General features: G+C 39.3%; 1 protein-coding gene across 1 annotated transcript in view; it reads right to left on the bottom strand.

The window, feature by feature from the left end:
- Positions 1-19,173, bottom strand: part of Aldh1a2 (aldehyde dehydrogenase 1 family member A2) — a 78,190-nt gene that overhangs the window by 14,975 nt on the left and 44,042 nt on the right. The window contains exons 5-7 of the mRNA XM_051197911.1: positions 18,770-18,831; positions 16,649-16,777; positions 16,428-16,541 (exon numbers count right to left, since the gene is read on the bottom strand). Of these exons, the coding sequence (XP_051053868.1) occupies positions 16,428-16,541; positions 16,649-16,777; positions 18,770-18,831 (305 nt within the window). The remainder of the gene's footprint in view (positions 1-16,427; positions 16,542-16,648; positions 16,778-18,769; positions 18,832-19,173) is intronic.

The following is a 19,173-nucleotide window of genomic DNA, read 5'->3' as shown; positions in this document are numbered from 1 at the left end:
CATTGAGCAACATGTTGAGTAAATGTTTAGGGCAGGTAAAGAAAGTACCACCCACCTGGTTCTGTTTTTCTGTGAGCCTCACTCCCTGACATTCATCAGGGATGAATGGATCACCAGGACATTCTGTGAGGTGTCAGGTTTTGCAGCTAGGTATGTTGTTCAATTACTATTTTCATGGCTACAGTAACCAACTATGCAGTCCACGATCATCAGAGAATAATTTTTGCATGCCAACTTTCCTTTTGCATGCCAAAGAATAATGCCTTTCTTCTTTGACTCTGGACAAAGGTTAGCCTCTAGGAGAGAAGGATTTGGTAGCAATGGGAGAACCACTTCCTTCTGGGGTGATGTGAGACCAGGACAATTCTAAAAATGTACCTGCTGCAGATGACCTTCATTCAGCACATACTCACAGTTCTACTCTCTGCCAGGTGCAAGGCTGACTTAGTTTCTCACCAACAAGGAAATTGAAGCCAGAAAGACTCTTATGTAAACCTAGCAGGTATCCAATAAGTGTGGCTGGCTCTTAAGTGCATTTAAAAAAATCTGACTCTTAATTAATACTAGGCCCAAGAAGATTAAACCATAGAGGCACTTTTACATTAACGTAGTTCTTCAGTACAACTGACCCAGTCAGGCCACTCTGAAGGGTGAGGCATCATGTGCCTACCCATGGTGTTCTTAGTTTACAGGTCAAACTCTCTGAGAAACATACTGCTAACACATGAATCTTCCCTGGATTGCACAGTGGAGATAGGTTAAGCGGCTCCAAACAGGAAGTATTCCTTATTACCATTACTACACAGGTAAAACAGAACCAATACAACCCCAAAGTAGGGGGAAATGGTGTGCTTAAAATTGAAGTTCAGGGAGAACCTATGCTATATGTCTTCAAGCCATGAAAACCAAACTAAGGTATTACATTCACAATTCCTTGGAAAGGTGTCACATCAAAACCTATGGGATTAGGAAGTCTAAGAAAAAGTGATTGAAAACAGAAAACAAACCTCTGGGGTTGACTACGCTTCTTAGGTGGGAGGGCTCAGGTGTAGTTCCCCAGGAGTATGTTCCATACATACTCCTGGGGAACAGGAGCTTGTATGTCCAGAAGCTTGGAAGTGCCTGGTGCATAAAGGAGGCTTAAGGATAAAGATAGTGGACAAACTATGAAAGCCATGCCAATCTGAATGAAATAGGCAATGTATAGATGAAAAGAGAAAAATCAGCTTGGGAAACTAAATCTCATATATGGCATAAATAGAGATCATAAGGACCTGGTTTTCAGTCTATCATCTTTTGCTATCTGAAAAGGTTTCACAGCACACTTTTATCACTCCCATCACATCTCTGGGACAATGTACCTGGCAAGTATAACCATATGTAGGTTTATGGAGTAGTTTGGTTCCTAAAGATTAGAAGTCCTATGCTTGCTGGGCATAATGCCCTACACCTTTACTGCCAGCACTCAGGAAGCAGAGTCAGACAGATCTCTGTGAGTTTAAGACCAGTCTGGTCTACATAGTTAGTTCCAGGCCAACTAGAGTTACATGATGAGACTGCCTTCGGAAAGGAAAGGAAAGGGAAGGAAGGAAAGGAAAGGAAAGGAAAAGAAAGGAAAGAAGAGGAAAATCCTGGGTACCCTAAAGTGAGTTTGCTCCTAACAAACTTCAGTTCAGAACTGCCCCTTCACCTCCTGGGCTTCAGCTTCTTCACCTGCAGAAAGAAAGCTCAATCCAAACAGCAAATTGATCCCTTAGCACTGGCTAACTGGAGTTTAAAAGGACAAATGGGAGGGACTCCTGGGCCTATACTCCACGAGACTGTAGCTTTCCCCAAGAGCTGCACAGCTGCTGGGGACAGTAGAAAGGCTGGCCTGTTTTGAGTTTCCCCACACAAGGCTCCTTATGAAAGAGTATGCGATAGTATCCCTATCACTATTTCCTAAGGCTGCACTCCCTGCAGAGACTCCAGCACGCAGGCACAGTGGAGAGTAGGGGTTCCCACACACATGTGAAACTGGGCTAATTCTCAGCAGGAATGTTGGCACGGACTAACTCTGCCTCCCATGCTTGTTTGAATAGACTTCAAGATTGATATTAGGAGTATCCCTATAAGAGCCACAGTGCTCCAGGATCCTGGGCACAGCAATGCCACAGTGAGGGGAAGGTAATTTGGTTCTTCACAAAGAAAATAATTTGTTATCTGGGACTAAAAAAAAAAAAAAAAAAAAAAAACCCACAAAAGGCTTTTCAAGGCCATTTTCATACAAGGTGTTTGCTCTCTACAGTTTCTGAAGTTGGTTAATTTTTTTTTCACACATTAATGACCTTAATTAAGGTTGGTCCCTTCTCAGAGCTAAGATACCTTTTAAGAAACAGAAAACAGACCTGCACAAAAGATCCCCTTTCTGAAGATGCCCATTTTCTCTAGTATATGTGTATTTCTTAAACCAAACCCTACATACACTGACTGAGTATTCCCTCTTCCTTCTAAACTTTCAGGGTTGTACCTCCTGATTCTAGCTTACACAGAAATGTGAATGACAAAAAAAAAAAAAAAAAAAAAAAAAAAAAAAAAAAAATACACATAGTGGGCATTTCTTATCCTTCTGAAATACCAAGGAATAAATCAAATTAATCTGTTCAATTTTCACCAGAAAGAAAAAGAACCAAGGCAGCTTTTCAGTGGTAACAGCAATTTCAAAACACTATCCGTGAAATGCAGATTATGCAGATTATGGAAATCAATACAACATGAATATGCTTCTAGCCTTTGTTCCCACGATCTTCTCCACTACCCATCTACCACTGGGACCCCACAAAAACCACACTCTCTTCCTGGAAGCGCCTCTGGGTCTCTGAAGGAGAACCACTTCATCTGTAGGCAAGGCTTTCCTTCCTTGGCTTACTTGAGAAAGTTCCTTCCGACCTCCCTCTGGACACCTCCTTCTAATCACTAGCTTCCTCTCCCACCCTTCCCTCAGAGCTTGGCACCTTCTCTTCCCATCCCACTATGCTTTACCCATGACACTAACCCTGTACAGCTACTTCTTCACAAGACTGAAGTTGCCAGAGCAGGGGTTCTATCTGGTGTGTGTGTGTGTGTGTGTGTGTGTTTGTGTGTGTGTGTGTGTGTGTGTGTGTGTGTGTGATTTTCAGGCACATTTGCTGAGTCAGTGAGTCCCAGCAAGGCTTGTGAAGCCTTTGGAAGTGAGGGTGACAGAGGTGAGAAACTGTAGAAAGCCTATCCCAGGTTGAGTTTTCAGCAAGCAGGTTCTGGAGCTCCCTTCTTCCTCATCTCTAGCTTCATCTCTCATGCAGGGGATGATGCACAGTAGGAAGACTGACTGTACCTAGGAAGCTCAGACACTCACAGCCCTTTTGTGTGTCTGGGCTCTACCTCTAGAGTAAATACAACTTGGGCTTGAGGGCACATAGCTGTGGCTACTTTTCAAAAGATCCCATGAGTGTTCAAATATACTACTGTCACTTAGAACCATGGGAGCAGGCTGGGGAAATAGCTCAGTGCCAGGGTGCTTACCTAACATGTGCAAAGCCCTAGGTTCAATTCCCAGAATTGCAAAAGAACTTAGGGAAGGGGTGTCAAAAAATAAAACAAGCCAACAACCCATCTAGAAGCTTTCACCTGTCATCACAGCTCCGTTCTAATGCTGCTGTTGACCAAGTGCCTCTTCTACGAAGTTTGTTTCCACACACCTTATTTTAATCTTTTCATTTGTGAGAGGCCAGAGTTAGCACTCCACTTTATAGTTGGAAAAAAACAGGACTCAGAGATTTAGGAATGACTTAGTGACCTGTCCCCGTGGAGCGGCAGAGCCCACACTGGACCTAGAATGCCCGCAGGCAGCTTCGAGCCTTTCTCACCACGTACTGTCTCCATGGTGGCTTCTCTGTGCTGGCTCCTCGTCTCTAGCTGTGCTGTGACTAGGGTTCCTCTGAAAATTATGCACAGGATCTTATGACCAGTGATGGGAGATGTCATTCTGTACATATGTTTCTCTTATTGGTTAATGAAAGCACTGTTGGCCAACAGGAAAGCAAGATAGGTGGGACTAGGAGACAGAGGAGAGAGGAAAGAGTAAGGAGGAGTTCCAAGATGGTGGACAGACAGAGAGAAGAACACCAGCCCCTCTCTCTGGTAAGGTAAGACCCACGTGGAAGTACTTAGATTAATATAAATGGGTTAATCATTAAGACAGAGCCAGCCAATAAGAAACATTAGAAACAGGCCAACAGCTTTATATCTAATACAGTGTCTCAGTGTGTTATTTGCGGCTGGCATGGCGGTGGGACCGCCAGGACAAATATACTCCTAGCCAAATGGCTTCCAACGTGGACCAAAGAACTTCTATTTAAAATTTAACAAAAGCTTAAGAAAGGGTTTTACAAAAAAAAAAAAAAAAAAAAAAAAAAAAAAAGAGACAAGCAAGGCTTCTTGATAGCAGCATTTTTCTTGGTTGGGCTCTGTTTTGCTAGAGATAAGCAGAGACTTGTGCGGCTCCTTTCAGGGAGGTTTCCTGACTCAGCATAAACAGCAAAAAACTGCATGACTTTTAGGACTTTTAAGAAGCGCGTCTAACAATTCATTGGTGTGTATGAGAGCTGGCAATGACAGTGACCACATATCCAAGCTGGCAACATGCTGCTGGATGGCAGCGTAGACCAAGGCAGTGAGCACAGCTCTCAGTTCTGGCGGTAAAAGTACCCGCCGCCATCTTTGATAGACGGCAGCTAATACAGCTGTGGCTTATTTATCAGATAAAGACTCGTGGTCACAAAAAGATAAAGACAGATTAAGATTAAGAAAAACCTCTAAAGCTTTACAGTGTATTTTAAAATATACGCAGGCTTGGGAAAGAAAAGGAAACAGGATAAAATGGTTTAAAAAGACAGAGAGAGTAGCTGGGTGTGGTGGCACATGCCTTTAATTCCAGCACTTGGGAGGCAGAAGCAAGCAGATCTCTGTGATTTCAAAGTAAACCTGGTATACAGAGTTAATTCCAGGACAGATAAAAGTTACACAGAGAAATCCTGTCTCAAAAAAAAAAAAGAAAAAAAATAGAAGTAGAAGAAATAGAGTAATAAAAAAGCCACAAAAAGATGGAAAGCACAGAGAAAATCTGGATACTGTATGGTATTATATTGTCTTTGTATCGCTTGACTGCTGAGGAAATAACAACAACTGTTAAAAGAAATGCTGCTGGATTAATTCAATTTATATATTTTAAAAATACTTTGACTCCAAAATTTAAGTCTAAGGACAGGTTACTGGGAAAAAGGATTTCTATTTTTGTTTCCACAGAAAATGAAAAGCTGTGGATTCTTTCCAGACTAACATGGTTTGATCAAGCAAGACCCCCCCTGAAACAGAGTCCCAGGTGATCCAACATTCAAAACAGTTGCAACAAGGCAGCCTTACAGACTATAGCCAAGACTTCTTAGGATTCCCCATGACAGTGCCCCCTACCAGCAAGAAGCAGTTTGGAAAGAACGATGCCCAAATTCACAAATATTGTCTATAAATGTTTGTTTTCATTTAAATGAGGTTGGTTATAAATGGTTAATGACCACAACCAATCTCTTTAAAGGTATAAATGGGATTATGGTATAGATATGAATACTTTGTTTTAGAATGGATTTTCATCTATTGATACAATTTAAGGTCAATTTTGTGATATGTATATTTCTCCTCTTGTTTAGGTGTTGTGTTTATATAGCTCATTTAGAAATGTATCATTTAGTACAGATTATAAATAGTTACCTATAATAGTCAAAGCTTAAGTTAGGTTTTTACCTATAATAGTCAAAACTTATAGTTAGGTGAGTTAGGTTTTCTAGATATAGAGAGATATATTTGAGATGGACAGGCATTCTTCAAACCTTTCAATGACCTACAGAATATGGCATTTAAAATTGTTTAGGGTTTTTCTTAACAATGAGGCACAATTGCTCCTGGCAACACCACCTGCGTCAGAAAGGAAGATGGACATTAAAGAACATGTTATGGAGTTTGCTTCCAATATGGCAAGACTAGCCATTTGGACAAGATACTGCTCTTGTCTGGACTGTTTGACTTTATGTTGTATAAACTGGACATGCAGGGCCTATAGGAAAGTCACTGCTGATACAAGATGGACATTGCTATAGGGCTCCTGCTTCATGGAAGAGTCTGCCAGACATTCTGCAGGACACAGAAAAGTGACTGACAAACTGCCAATACAGGTGGAAAGATTAAAGTTTCCTGCTTTGCTGAGGAATCTGCCATACACACTATGGCCTATGGGCTAAAGATGAAACATTACAGAAGAACTTCAGATGCCTGACCAGGTAGTGAGATGTCTCAGTCATTTCTAGAGTTTATATATTATCCTTCTCTGGTCTTTGATGGAGTTGAAGACAAATAGTTACGGGTTATAGTTTTCCTTAGTTAGGATTAAAGATAAGTTACATATAAGACTTTAGACTCATGAAGATAGGATAGATGATGAAATATTTCTTTAAATCTTACTAAATGTTAATGGACTAAATATTGTTAACTATGGTTCTTGTTTGCTGTTTTGTTATATATTTTGCTATGTTAAGGTTAAAACCCTTCTTTATATTTTAGACAGAAAAGAGGAGATGACAGGAGATGTAATTCTGTACATATGTTTCTCTTATTGGTTAATGAATAAAACACTGTTGGCCAATAGGAAAGCAAGACAGGCGGGACTAGGAGACAAGGAGGAGGAAGTAGTAGGGAGGAGATTCAAGATGGAGGATGGAGAGAACGCCAGCCCCTCTCTCCAGTAAGATGAGACCATGTGGAAATACTTAGATTAATAGAAATGGGTTAATATTTAAGACAGAGTTAGCCAATAAGAAACTAGTAACTGTCCAAGAGCATTATATCAAACACAGCGTCTCTGTGTGTTATTTGGGGCTGGTGTGGCAGTGGGACCAGACCAACTGGTGGAAAAACCTACCCATAACAGACCAGCCTAGTCTAAATCAGCTGTATGCTTCACTTCACCCACCTTTTGTTTCATAAAACCTCTATATTTCAGATAAATAAGGAAATCCTCAAATGTGATTTGTTACTTGACTTTGACAGGAAGAATGTAATTTACTCATGTAGAAAGGTGCATGTCCCACTAACTAGCTGAGCTAAGGGGACAGGCTTCTTAGGATCTGGCCATTCAGCCTCAGCCTAGAGAGTGAGGGCTGCTGAGAACCCTTGCTTTAGCAAATCAGAGAAGAAACCAAAGCACCTCAGCCAGAAGAGACAGAAGTACACATCCTCTTGGTCTTTGTTTTCATGACTTATTCTCTTCTGTTCATGATTTAAGAATTTTAAAAAAGAAATAAAAGCTAAAAATTAAAAACCTGTACAGTTGAGTATTTTGTTACATCAAACTGATTTTTTTTCATTAAAAATCCTTTGACTTGATACATGATTTTGCACAACTTTAGGAAAAGGCCTTTCTGCTGTTTTGTTTTGTTTTAAGGGCAAAAAGGCTGAAACTGTCCTGGACCACAACCTGCCTATGAGGGCGAAGGCCAGAGAGGGAAGAAAACTGACCTAATTCACAACCCCAGCAGCAGCAATGGGCTTGCATCATATAACAGGACAGTCACCCAATTTGGGAAATGAAAGGAGAACCCCACTGTGTGAATTAGCATCAGTGGTAACACAGCTGCTAGCTACAAACATTGGCTTGGCACAGATCAATCAGGACTTTCCCTAGTCTGCTTTGATGGTCTCCCTACTATCTTGTTGACTAATGATGAAATCATGGTTTGTTAATCTCACTGAATGAAAAGAAAAATACATTATATCAAGCAAAATGCAAACTGTCTTCCTGCACTTTGTTGAAGATGTTTATTGGTTCTGTGTTTATAAGAGGCCTTTCATATTCACTTATTAAATATTTACATGTACTGCTTATGTATTTAGCTGCATACGGAGAAGTTAATCCTACCTTTAATCTGAGTACTGTTTGCTTTCTGAAGGTTTTTGCTAAAGTAAAATGGAATCAACTAGGTCACTTCAACTAAGCTTCCTGTTTCAGAATATTGCAAATGTTTTGTGATGTGTCAATAGGTTCCTCTCCCTGGAGCAATCATAACACAAGCCATAATCAAATCTACTTTTAAGTGATATATTCAATCTAGAAGAATCTATGGGATTTCCCAAGTAATCAACAAAGTTTGAAAAGAATAGATGAATGAATAAAAACAAACTAAAAGGGGCATGGGGACCATGTGATCATGTGGTTTCCCTGTGAGCATCCTCTGCTTGCTATTAGTGTTTTTAGTCACAACTTGATTTTCATGTTCTTGATAAGATTCTGTGACATCTGTAACTGATGTCATTTCAGAGAGAAAACAAGAAGAAATCCCAAAAGCCACACAACTGGTTCCCCTCTAAATGAATGTAACCCAGTGGAAGATAGTATCATTTCAAGAAATGGTGACAACTATAGCCATTCATATTAACAAGGAAGAATACCAATCTTTACCTTGTAACAAACACAAGAATTAACTCAAAGAGCATTCACTCAAAAGTAAAGCAAACCCAAAAATCCCCACGGGGAGAATAGGGGGCAGTCTTTGAGATCTTAAGTCAAGCAAAGGTTTCTGAGACATAATGCCAAAAGTCTTATCCATAAAAGAAAATATTGCGAGACTAGATCTCATCAAGCCTAAGAGCAACTTTTCTTCAAACTATGGTGAAGATGATTAGAGAGAGACCACAGACTGTGGGAAAGATCTTCAAAACATAAACAACTTGTGCCCAGAATATACAAAGAACTTACAGAACTCAGAAGTGAGAAAACAGTGCTCCTCTGTCCAAGGGTCAAAGGTAAAAAGAAACCCCACCAAAGACAGTGCATGATGACAAATATATAAAAGAAAAATGCTTAATAGTTGAGAATTCTCAATGAAACCATACTGAATTAATACCATCTAGCTATCTGAATGGCTTAAATTAAAAAGACTAACCATATCAAATGCTGGTGAAGATGCAGGGGAGTCAGAAGCAGTTCCATTACAGCTAGAAATATAAAATGGTATGATATGAAAACCTTAACCAGGCATGATATAACCATTCTATCCTTAGGTACTTTATACAGACACACACACGCGCGCGTATACACACACACACACACACACACACACCGGGAGGGGGGGGAAATTTGAACATGAATTGTTCACAGAGGTTTTTATTTGTACTAAACCCGATCTGCAAACAATGTAAATGTCCATCAACAGTTGAAAGGATAATCAAGTTGTGATATATACATAAAATGAAATATTGTTCAGCAATAAGAATTATACAACACCACAAGCGAATCTCAAATTAATTATTCTGAGAGAACATAGCTATTGATACTGTGTCCATTCACATAAACTTGTAGAAAATGAAAGTAACTTAGTTAAAAAGTATAAAGTACCTAGAAATGTAGGGACTAGGATGGAGGAAGAGATGGGAGAAGACTTCTAAGGGTGGTGACTGCAGTACTTTCTGACTGAGCTCATGCTCTCATTAGTGGGTAACTACCCATGTCTGCCCTACCATACTGTACACTTTAAATATGCAAGACCTACTGTATCTAGAGTATGCCTCAATAAATCTATTAGTAACAATGTTATTAAGCAAGTAAAATGTTATTGTATAGCTTAACTGTGCCATATAGGTCTTGGTTGTCCTCTTGTGGCCTACTAACATGAAAATTACATTGACCCTATGTGACTGACGAAGGTATGGCTTAATAGTTTTTAAAGTAAAATAGATGCACTGGGATAAATTAATTAAAATTTAAAACAATCAGAGCCTAAAAGCAATAATGAAGAAAAGTAAAAGAATTTAAGGGAAACACAGGAGCAAAACAAAGAACATATTTGTACCCAACAACCTGTGATTTCTGGAATGATAGGAGGCAACACTTAAGGTTTTCACTCCAAACCAGAGTCAGGTGTCACAGCATAGAACCTCATGAGATCTTGCTGAACAGCACTGGGTCATCTGGGAAGAGCCTGTTAGAATGGCTGCAGTGAAACTGTGGATCTAGAAGACAACGTGGGTGGTCTTCTAGTGTATACACATGTCTTGTTTCAGCACAAATGAACACACTTAGCATTGTGAGGTTCTGAGTGGATGTGGAGTGTGACCCAACTAATCCAATCCGAGTAAACCACTGACTCTTGACCATGGGCGAAGAATTCTTAGAAAAGTTTATTAAAGTGAGGATTCCTAGACTTACTGCCAATCACAACTTAAGCCAGAAGCTCTGGGGTGAAGTGCCCACCAGCACCACAGTGAGGTGTTCCTGAACAAGTGCTGAAAGCAACAATATCTACATTACATATTTCTCCTTTGTAAGTCCCCCTTACCACAGAATTGTGTTTTGGCAAATCCTGGTTGGAAGAGTGGCTCCTACTCTAGACCACAGCAAGGAATCCTAACTGAATTTTCCAATAGGTACCAAACTCTCTTCCTGGGCTACATTCTAAGTAGTCCACTAATTAACCTAAGGGATTTAAAAGGAGCTTATTATGCAAGCTAGCACTTGGTCAATTTTCCAAAACATGAGACATAAGAGAAACACACTGCTTACTAGAAGCCAAAAATATCTGTAAACTATTTATGAAAGCCACAAACCAAATAAAAGGAGAGTGAAGCCGCCTGAGGAGAGTGGGAACTAGCCTTCGACAGACATTCTTTGCAAATGGAAGTTTCATACTCAACTAGTGTTTACTGAAACCTTTCAACATGCCAAGCAATATAGGTAGACCTTTCAAATGTATTGTCCCAACCCACAAATAAGCCTGTACAGTTACTACAGGCCTGCCAAACATGAAGCATGAAGGACAGAAAGGAGGCCGAGATCACACAGTGAGAAAGCTAGGTCCTAACTCTTGTCTGGAAGAATCCATTGGCCCTTCTTTTATACTAGTGGTTCTCAATCTGTGGGTCATAGTCCTTTCACAGGGGTCACATATCAGATACCCTGCATATCATATATTTACATTGTGATTCATAACAATAGCAAAATTACAGTTATGAAGTAGCAACAAAATAATTTTACGGTTGGGGAAGTCACTGTATTAAAGGGGTGAACCATTAGGAAGGTCGAGAACCACTCTTTTATATCATACTTCCCCATCGATTGTCCTATAAATGTCACTCAAATTAGCAGAAAGCTTGAGTGGTGGTACACACCTTTAACCCTATCACTCAGGAGGCAGAAGCAAGCAGGCAAATCTCTGAGTGTGAAGTCAGCCTGGTCTACATAGCCAAGTTCCAGGACAGCCAGGGCTACACAGGAAGACCCAGTCTCAATCTCCCTACCCTCTAAGATTCGTTCCCAAACAAATAAGATAGCAAATAGTTGGGTTTGGCAGCACATGCCTTTATCCCAGCACCCAAGGTAAATCTCTGCCAGCCTTCCTCCAACTGTAATGAGTTATACCAACCAGGGTTACATAGTGAAACCCTGTCTTAAACAAATTAACAACAAAACAAAACAAAAAACCCAAGTAACAATAATGGCTTATCTTCATTGACACTTTGCTATGGATCAGGCCCCATGTCAAACACTTCATTGTAGTTTCTTCCACCCTTTCAAGTCACAAAATAGATAAAAATCACTCCTAATCTGAACACAGGAAATCTGAGGACTGCAAAGATTGCACAGTAACAAGTCCTGTGACTAAATTCATGTAACCATAATAGGCATCTAAATCAAGTTGAGGTTTCACATACAAATCTAGCATATGTAATCTGAATTTCTCTTCTTAGTGTAATTTGAATCCCATGTTTGAATTTCTTGCCAAAAAAGTGTAACTTATCTACTGTTTTTTAGAACATGTGTTGATAGTGTTCTTTCCAGTTGCACTGGGCAGTACTTTATTTTCTAAAAGATCAAGGGATATCAACTCGAGCTGAACTGGGTTAACTTCCTAAGTGAACATACAATTCTAGGAGAGATTTTTCTTATCACAAAGCTAATTCAACTGATCACAACTGTTCAACTCAGACACACTCTTTGCTTGTTATGGCTCTGCATAGCTTTGCAGATGGAAATTAATTTGGTCTAGTGTGGTTGAGCACCATAACCCAGGGACTAGAAGATGATGTGAAGGAAACAGACACAGAGAAAAGCCTCATCGTTTATCTATTCTCATATTCCTTTTTCTCCTTAAAGAGTAAGTAACCTAGCAAGAAAAAGGAGATCCCATGTCCACCAGTCATTGGGTGATGAGATTCAGTACAAGCAGGCTAGACCTTCAACTGTGGACGGCATTAGAAAACCAGATATACACTGACTCCTCAAGAGGTCCCGTAGTAGGATAAGATTTTAGGGTTGTGTTTGGCTCCTTTCCCCGTCTTTCCATGTCATCTCAAAGAGACTTTGCAGGACAGGGTCTAGACTAATATACAATCTGATGTTTTGGAATTTTAAATGTCTGTCAAAAGTAGAACTATTGGAAAGATGAAAAAACCAAGAGCAAAAAAAAAAATAAATAAATAAAAATAAAAATAAAAATAAAAATAAAAAAAAGTAACTGAATGTTATTGCCAGGGAGCATCCAAAGCTAATCTCCCATTCTACATTACAGAAGAGTATTCACTGACCCTTTAAAAGGTTCTGGTCTTGGCATGTGGGACTGTCTCTGAGCTATGACTAACACCAGTGTTATTGAATACGTACACTAATGTTAACAGCACACTAATCACAAGGGTCTCCACAGCTGGGGTCCTTTCCTCCCTGCTTTTTTCACAATTTGGTTCCCATAACCTTCATTTTCATTTTCTTTGGTGGTAAGATGAAAAGGAAGGTAGGTCCAAATCCTTCCTAGTTGAAAGTAACCATAACAGAATTACGAAGTAGAATTATCTTTTCCTTAAATATCGTGAACAGTGAATTCTCTAGATGCACATGATACAAGGTAAATCCACAAGGAAAATTTTGGACCTATCCTAGTAGAATGCATCTTTAAAACCAGGAAATTTGAAAGGAACCAGTCCAGGCATCTTCTCTTCTCACCACTCAGTAAGAGCTGCTCAGAGACTGTTCTGCAGTATACTGGCATACATGTTTCATTGGTGCAGTCCCAAAGCCCAGTAGTATGTGGTGACTCAGTGCTCAGTAAAGATAAGTGGAAATGATGTGAGATAGCTTGGGATCAAACTTTAATTCCTGTATCAGAGAGTGGCAGATAAATGACCTGCACCAGATCGTATGACATAGATACTAAAGATGCAATCCTAATTTGTGTTTTAGAAAAAAAATGAATTGAAATATTGGTGAAAGACTTTCAGAATTCAATAGTTTCCACTGAAAAATTTGCATCATCTAATAACTGTGTTCTTTGAGAACTGGCCATAGTGATTCACATCTGAATTCCTTGAATTTTCTAGCCCAGGGCTGTAGGACTGTCATAAGCTTGGGGCCAGCCTTGTCTGCAGTGTAAGACTACTTCAAACAACAACAGCAACAATAAAATAAACAGTAAGTGAATAAATAAATACCCTCTTTGAGATGACATCCCAGAGTTCAATGAACCCTGCCTGCTACAGGCATATACAAACATGTAGTCAGAAAGCAGTCTGGCACAGGGGCTCTGGGTATGGCTTTCAGCCTTGTAACTTACTAGCATGTAGCAGGGACAAGTAACTTAGCCTTCCCAACTGTGCTTAGATTACTCTTGCCCCTTCTGCTGCTGCTGTGGTGATGTGATAGGATGACAAGCTCTTGGCATGCATTAAGAAGAATTCGTTCAATCAACGTTGACTATTAATATCCAAAGTTTAAAGCCTCCATCAGAATCATTCATTTTCTACAGCTTTATTGAGATTCATTTCATACCCTATAAGACATTCCTTTTGATATATGTGATTCAGGCATTTTAGTTTATTAACAGAGATGTGCAACTCCCACAATGATTACAGCTATCTAAATACAGGACATTACAGCAAAACCACAAGAAACTTCATATCCATTCACAGTCACTCATCTTAGGCCTTGGAAATCACTTATCACCCTCGAGTCTGTACATTTGCCTCTTCTAGACACTTCTCAATTAATTATGATCATGACACACATAGCTTTGTCATTACCAAATTCTTTAAGTTCCATGTCTACACAGTTGACACAGGTTATATGTTTCTTTCCCTTTTTACTATTGAAAAAAATATACTATCTGTAGATATGTTACATTTTGCCAACTTATTTAATAGACATTTGGGTTGTCCCTGTTTTTAAGGAATAATGATATAAACAGTTGTGTGTAAGTTTCTGTGTCAGGCAAATTTTGTTAAGTGCTTTTTTTTAATGTCTACTGAGATGATCGTGTAGTTTTTGTCTTTTATTGTACTAATAAGGAGTATTAAATCAATTGTCTTCTATATTAAAACAACCTTTAATCCTTGGATAAATTTCTAGTTGGTTGTGGTATATAATCCTTTGTAGATACCGCTTCATTCTATTTGGAAGTATTTTATTCATGTTTTTTTGTCAGTCATAGTAATATAGGATAAAGATGTAGGTTTCTTGTGATTCTGTTAAAAGGTTGCCTATATTTTTGCCTACGTTTTTAATTCAGAATTCTTTCCAATGGCTTGCTTTGTAGATATTACTTTCTAATCTGGTCCTAATTGAATGCATGTGTTCTTTAGCATCTAGTCTTTAGCAAATACTTTAAAAGCAACAGACTCAGTGCATCCAGAAAGAGTACTTTTCTTTGACATCTACATTTTGGTTTTTATGTTTCATACATTGCAAAGTTATGATAGCAAGTACAAGACAAGTAAAAGCTTGGAAACAGAGAATATAAACTCTCAACAAGTATAAAATTCAATCATTTTAGCTGTAAATTATCATTCAAGTCTATTAATCTTATATAAAAATAATTGAGTCCACTTAACTAAATATCATTAACTTTGTATCTCCTGACTTTAGGAAGCTTCTAGACCTGCTGTCAGGTATACTGGCCACCGGTTACATGTGGCCAAAGAACACTTGCAACATGGATAATGGCACTAAGTTGTGCTATAAATATAAATCATACAGCGGATCTTAAAAACTTCACAGGAAAAAGGGAATATAAAATATAGAGTTACTAATTTTACAGTGATATCTGAAGTGATGTTTTATAAATATGGTATTAAATATATACTAAACCCAATTTCATTTGTGTCTTTTCCATTTCCCACTCCAACTGACAGATACAACTCTCATTCTCTCTACTGTGTTGCAATGTTGCAGACCTGAGGGTAGTCCACATTTAGTGCTGCTGTCATCGGTGAGGTTCCAACAGGATACCTGCTAGCTCACAGAAAGGGAATGAGAACAACATTTCTAGTCTCATTGTCTGGTTTGAGCCTAATCAGATGCAGGTCCTCTTTATCATCTAGTCTCTAAAAACATTTGAAAACTCTTTTTATCATCTGAACCCGAATCAAAGACATGATGGAATAGCAGATTTGTGATGATCAGGGATCTGTAAACCACAACACATATTTGTCTTGATGTTTTTGACATGACGTACTAGATAAAAAAAATCCTTACAGTTTTTTCACTATCTGGAAAAAAAATAAGATATTTTTGGCATACAAAAATGGCACAGAATTAAAATTTAGCATTTATGAAAAGTTTTACTTGTACACAGTCTCACTCACTAGTTTACATGTATTATGCATGCTTGGCACCAGTTGGGCATAATAGAGTAACACAATGGAGATCATATTGCTCTCAAAGTCTCCAGCACATAATATCTGGCCTTTCACAGCAACTTCTGCTTACTCCTGCTCTATAGTATTCCTGTGCCTTACAAGGCAGTCAGGTACCACTTACATTTCAGAACTTGGTGAAATAGAAAGAAAAGAAAGTTGTCCCTGTATTCGCCACTACAGACTAGTTCAGATTTCCATTCTGTTCTATAATTTTGACTAAAAGTAGTGTCCAGAGCCACAGCCTCTGAGGTAGTTTTTACACAGACAGAATCACAAACAGTCAATGTGCACGCCTGCTTTCACATTTACTGGTGTTCTAGCAATGAGACTGTTGTTGTCCCTTCAAGGGCCTGGGTGCCCACTGTGTGTGTGTGGAGCCTATGGCTACTATTTTCAGCATTTATTTATCTATTTGTTGTGTACATATATGCACATGCACATGTGTGCCACAGGAAAAGCGCAAGTGTCTGTCATTCCTCACAAGCAATCAACTATTTTTTGTTTTGTTTTTGAGGTCAAGCCTCTTCCCTGTCCTAAAGCCAAGTATCCCAGAATGGCTGGCAAGCAACCCCAAAGATCTGCCATCTCTGCTTCCCCAGTGCTGAAATTTCAAGTGTGCACCACTATATCTGCGTTTCCATTAACTCCTTCATGGTCATTCAGCCTGTGGTCTCTCAGGTACTTACCTCAGTAGAACCTGTGAATGCAATCTTGTCTATGCCAATATGAGAAGCTATTGCTGCCCCTGCTGTTGGTCCATACCCTGGCAGAATATTGACAACTCCAGGTGGAAAGCCAGCCTAAGAAACACAAATTGGAGGATGGTATGTGTGAGCATTCCCTTCAGGTTGGCTTGTCTCTGCTTCCCGGGTCCCATATGGAGAAGGTGAGGAAACAGTTTGCCTACCTCCTTGATGAGGGCTCCCATGTACAGTGCACTGAGTGGTGTCTGCTCTGCTGGCTTGATAACCACTGTGTTACCACAGCACAGTGCAGGAGCAATTTTCCAGGTGAACATTAGCAAGGGAAAGTTCCACTGGAAGGGAAAAGCAAGGTTAGTAGATGGGGGAAAGAAATTTCTCCATTACTTTTTTTTTTTTCAAGCTGTGACTTCTCCGATTTTGAAAATTGTTCCGAACATAAATCTTTTCCACCACCAATTGTAGACCTTTGGGATTCTGATGGCATCACTATGAAGAGAATAGAACTGGCCTTGAAAATCTCTTTCTCTCTGTTCAACATATTATACTTCAATGACCCAGCTAAAGAAGCTCATGTTGAAAGGGAGTAGGGAGCCATTTTTTATTTTTGTTTAGCTTTATTTTGTTTACATATTTCTAAAATTGGGCTTTGTTCCAAAGTTTTCCCTTTAAATTTAGGATTTTTACACCAAGATTTTCACATGGGTATGAAAAATGTTTTATGTATATGAACTAGAAACTACAATTCTAGCTATCAATTATTTTTAAGACAATGTAAATTTTAAAGTGGCTTATTTTTATGTATTGTCACAAAATATACAACTATAGATTGTATAAAATGTACCGACCAATGAGTATACAAAAATCTTATCCCCCTTCTTACTGCAAAATAAACCCATGGAAACCAAACCAAAGTAGCTTTATGAATATATGAACATGGGGATTAGCATGATTTAAAATTATTTTAATGGAATATTAAGTTTGTGTGGTCATAAGCTCAGACATGGACTCCTTACTCTGAAGTGTCATTGATAATTTCACTAAGGAAGAAAACAGCACGCCTGATCCCCTGGCTTCAGCCTCCTGACCACACTGTGTTTGTGCCTGAAGCACCTCAGCTGCCATCCTTGAAGGATTCTCACTGGCTCTAGCAAACTGCAAAAATATACAAGTGTCTTCCCTTCACCAAACACCCAATTTCTTTCCTCCTTAGTTGTTTATAAACTTAGGAGTCCTCGGTGATGTTTTAATTCCATCTACAGAGTGTAAATCTTGGAGGCAGTAATTGGGGGGGGGGTGCTGACAGGCACTCTTGCCTTGTGAGGGAAGCTGTGGCTCTGAGGGACTGGGAATAGCAAGAAGGGCAGGTTTGATGCTTACAGAGAAGGTGGCAGACATGGTCGGGGGGGGGGGGGGAAGTCCTGAAGGGAGGAGAGGAAGAACTTCAACCAAACCTTTTTCTTCCCTTTCTTCATTCTCTAATGAAGATCACAAATAAATCAGATCTTATTGATCATTTGAACAAATATTAATAAGCCCCTGGAATCTTTGCTCGCAAATTTAAATATTATTCTTAAGTCATTCCTCTATGTTTTGCAAGTGAAACCTTCTTGTCTTATCTATACTGAGAGTTTAATGTTGGCACCACTACCCCCCTTCCTGCTGAAACCCCAGCCAGAATTATGAGATAGCACTGTTAGAAGCTTGGGTGATGCTTTGTATTGTGCCAAAGGTGTGTATGGGAGAGAGAGAGAGAGAGAGAGCGAAGGACAGTGTTTAATGTTCCAATCCAAACACTAGTCACTATATCTATTTTTCTTTACAAGATAGAAAACAGCCCGGAATGGTTTGAATTTTGATTGTGATGTTAACTATACTGCTGTGTCTTCTAAAGCATCTTCTCTCTAGATTCTTGTGAAAACAGACAGTGGGAAGAAAGCGAGTAAGAGACCATAAAAAACAATGTGCTGGAAAGATGAGTTGCCAATCTAAAACACAAACAAGCAATACAAGCCCACATTAATTTCCCATAAGCAGACAGGCATTCATAACCAAGGGTGGGTATTCATATACTGTACTTTTCTTTGCTTATTTTTATCAGGAGAAGTCTGTGACTTGAGAACTCAATTTGTGGTAATAGTCCTGAAACTCTATTCATCTGTTCAAATAAGCATTTACAGGGAGGCTGTTAGAGATACATCAACAACATGAGCTCAAGGTTTTCTTCCCAGTAATGGAAAACACACCACCAAGGACCATGTTTTATGTGTCTTTAAGAGAATGGGGCCAAATGAAAATAAATACGAAGTGTGAGAAGATACACTCACTGGGATGATCTGTCCACACACTCCAATGGGTTCGTGTCTTGTGAAAGTAAAATAGTCTCCATCTGGAAAGCAAGAAGCACGATTACTCCACAAAACAGTTTAGGTCAGGGGGGAAATTAAGAGGGAGCATCTAGGTGGCAGCGAGAACCGGAAGTGAAGTTGAAGGGCACCCTCCTCACTATGCACCTTGGTATGTGTTCATGTGGAGGTGACTACAGAAAAACCCAGCACATGAACAGAATGTCAGAGGAGAGGACACGTATGACCACATGGAGGACATGAAAGAGGGAACTTAAACTAGAACACATTAAAACTCAATTTTATGTTAAATATTAACACATAGAGAATGATTTCTGATTTATATACTCAAGTACCTCAAGCTTTTAAACAGCTCACTGAATGTT

This window comes from Phodopus roborovskii, unplaced genomic scaffold (genome assembly GCF_943737965.1).
Source record: "Phodopus roborovskii unplaced genomic scaffold, PHOROB, whole genome shotgun sequence".
Classification (NCBI taxonomy): domain Eukaryota; kingdom Metazoa; phylum Chordata; class Mammalia; order Rodentia; family Cricetidae; genus Phodopus; species Phodopus roborovskii.
The sequence above is the reverse complement of the archived record's forward strand: the minus strand, read 5'-3'. Positions and strand labels throughout refer to the sequence as shown.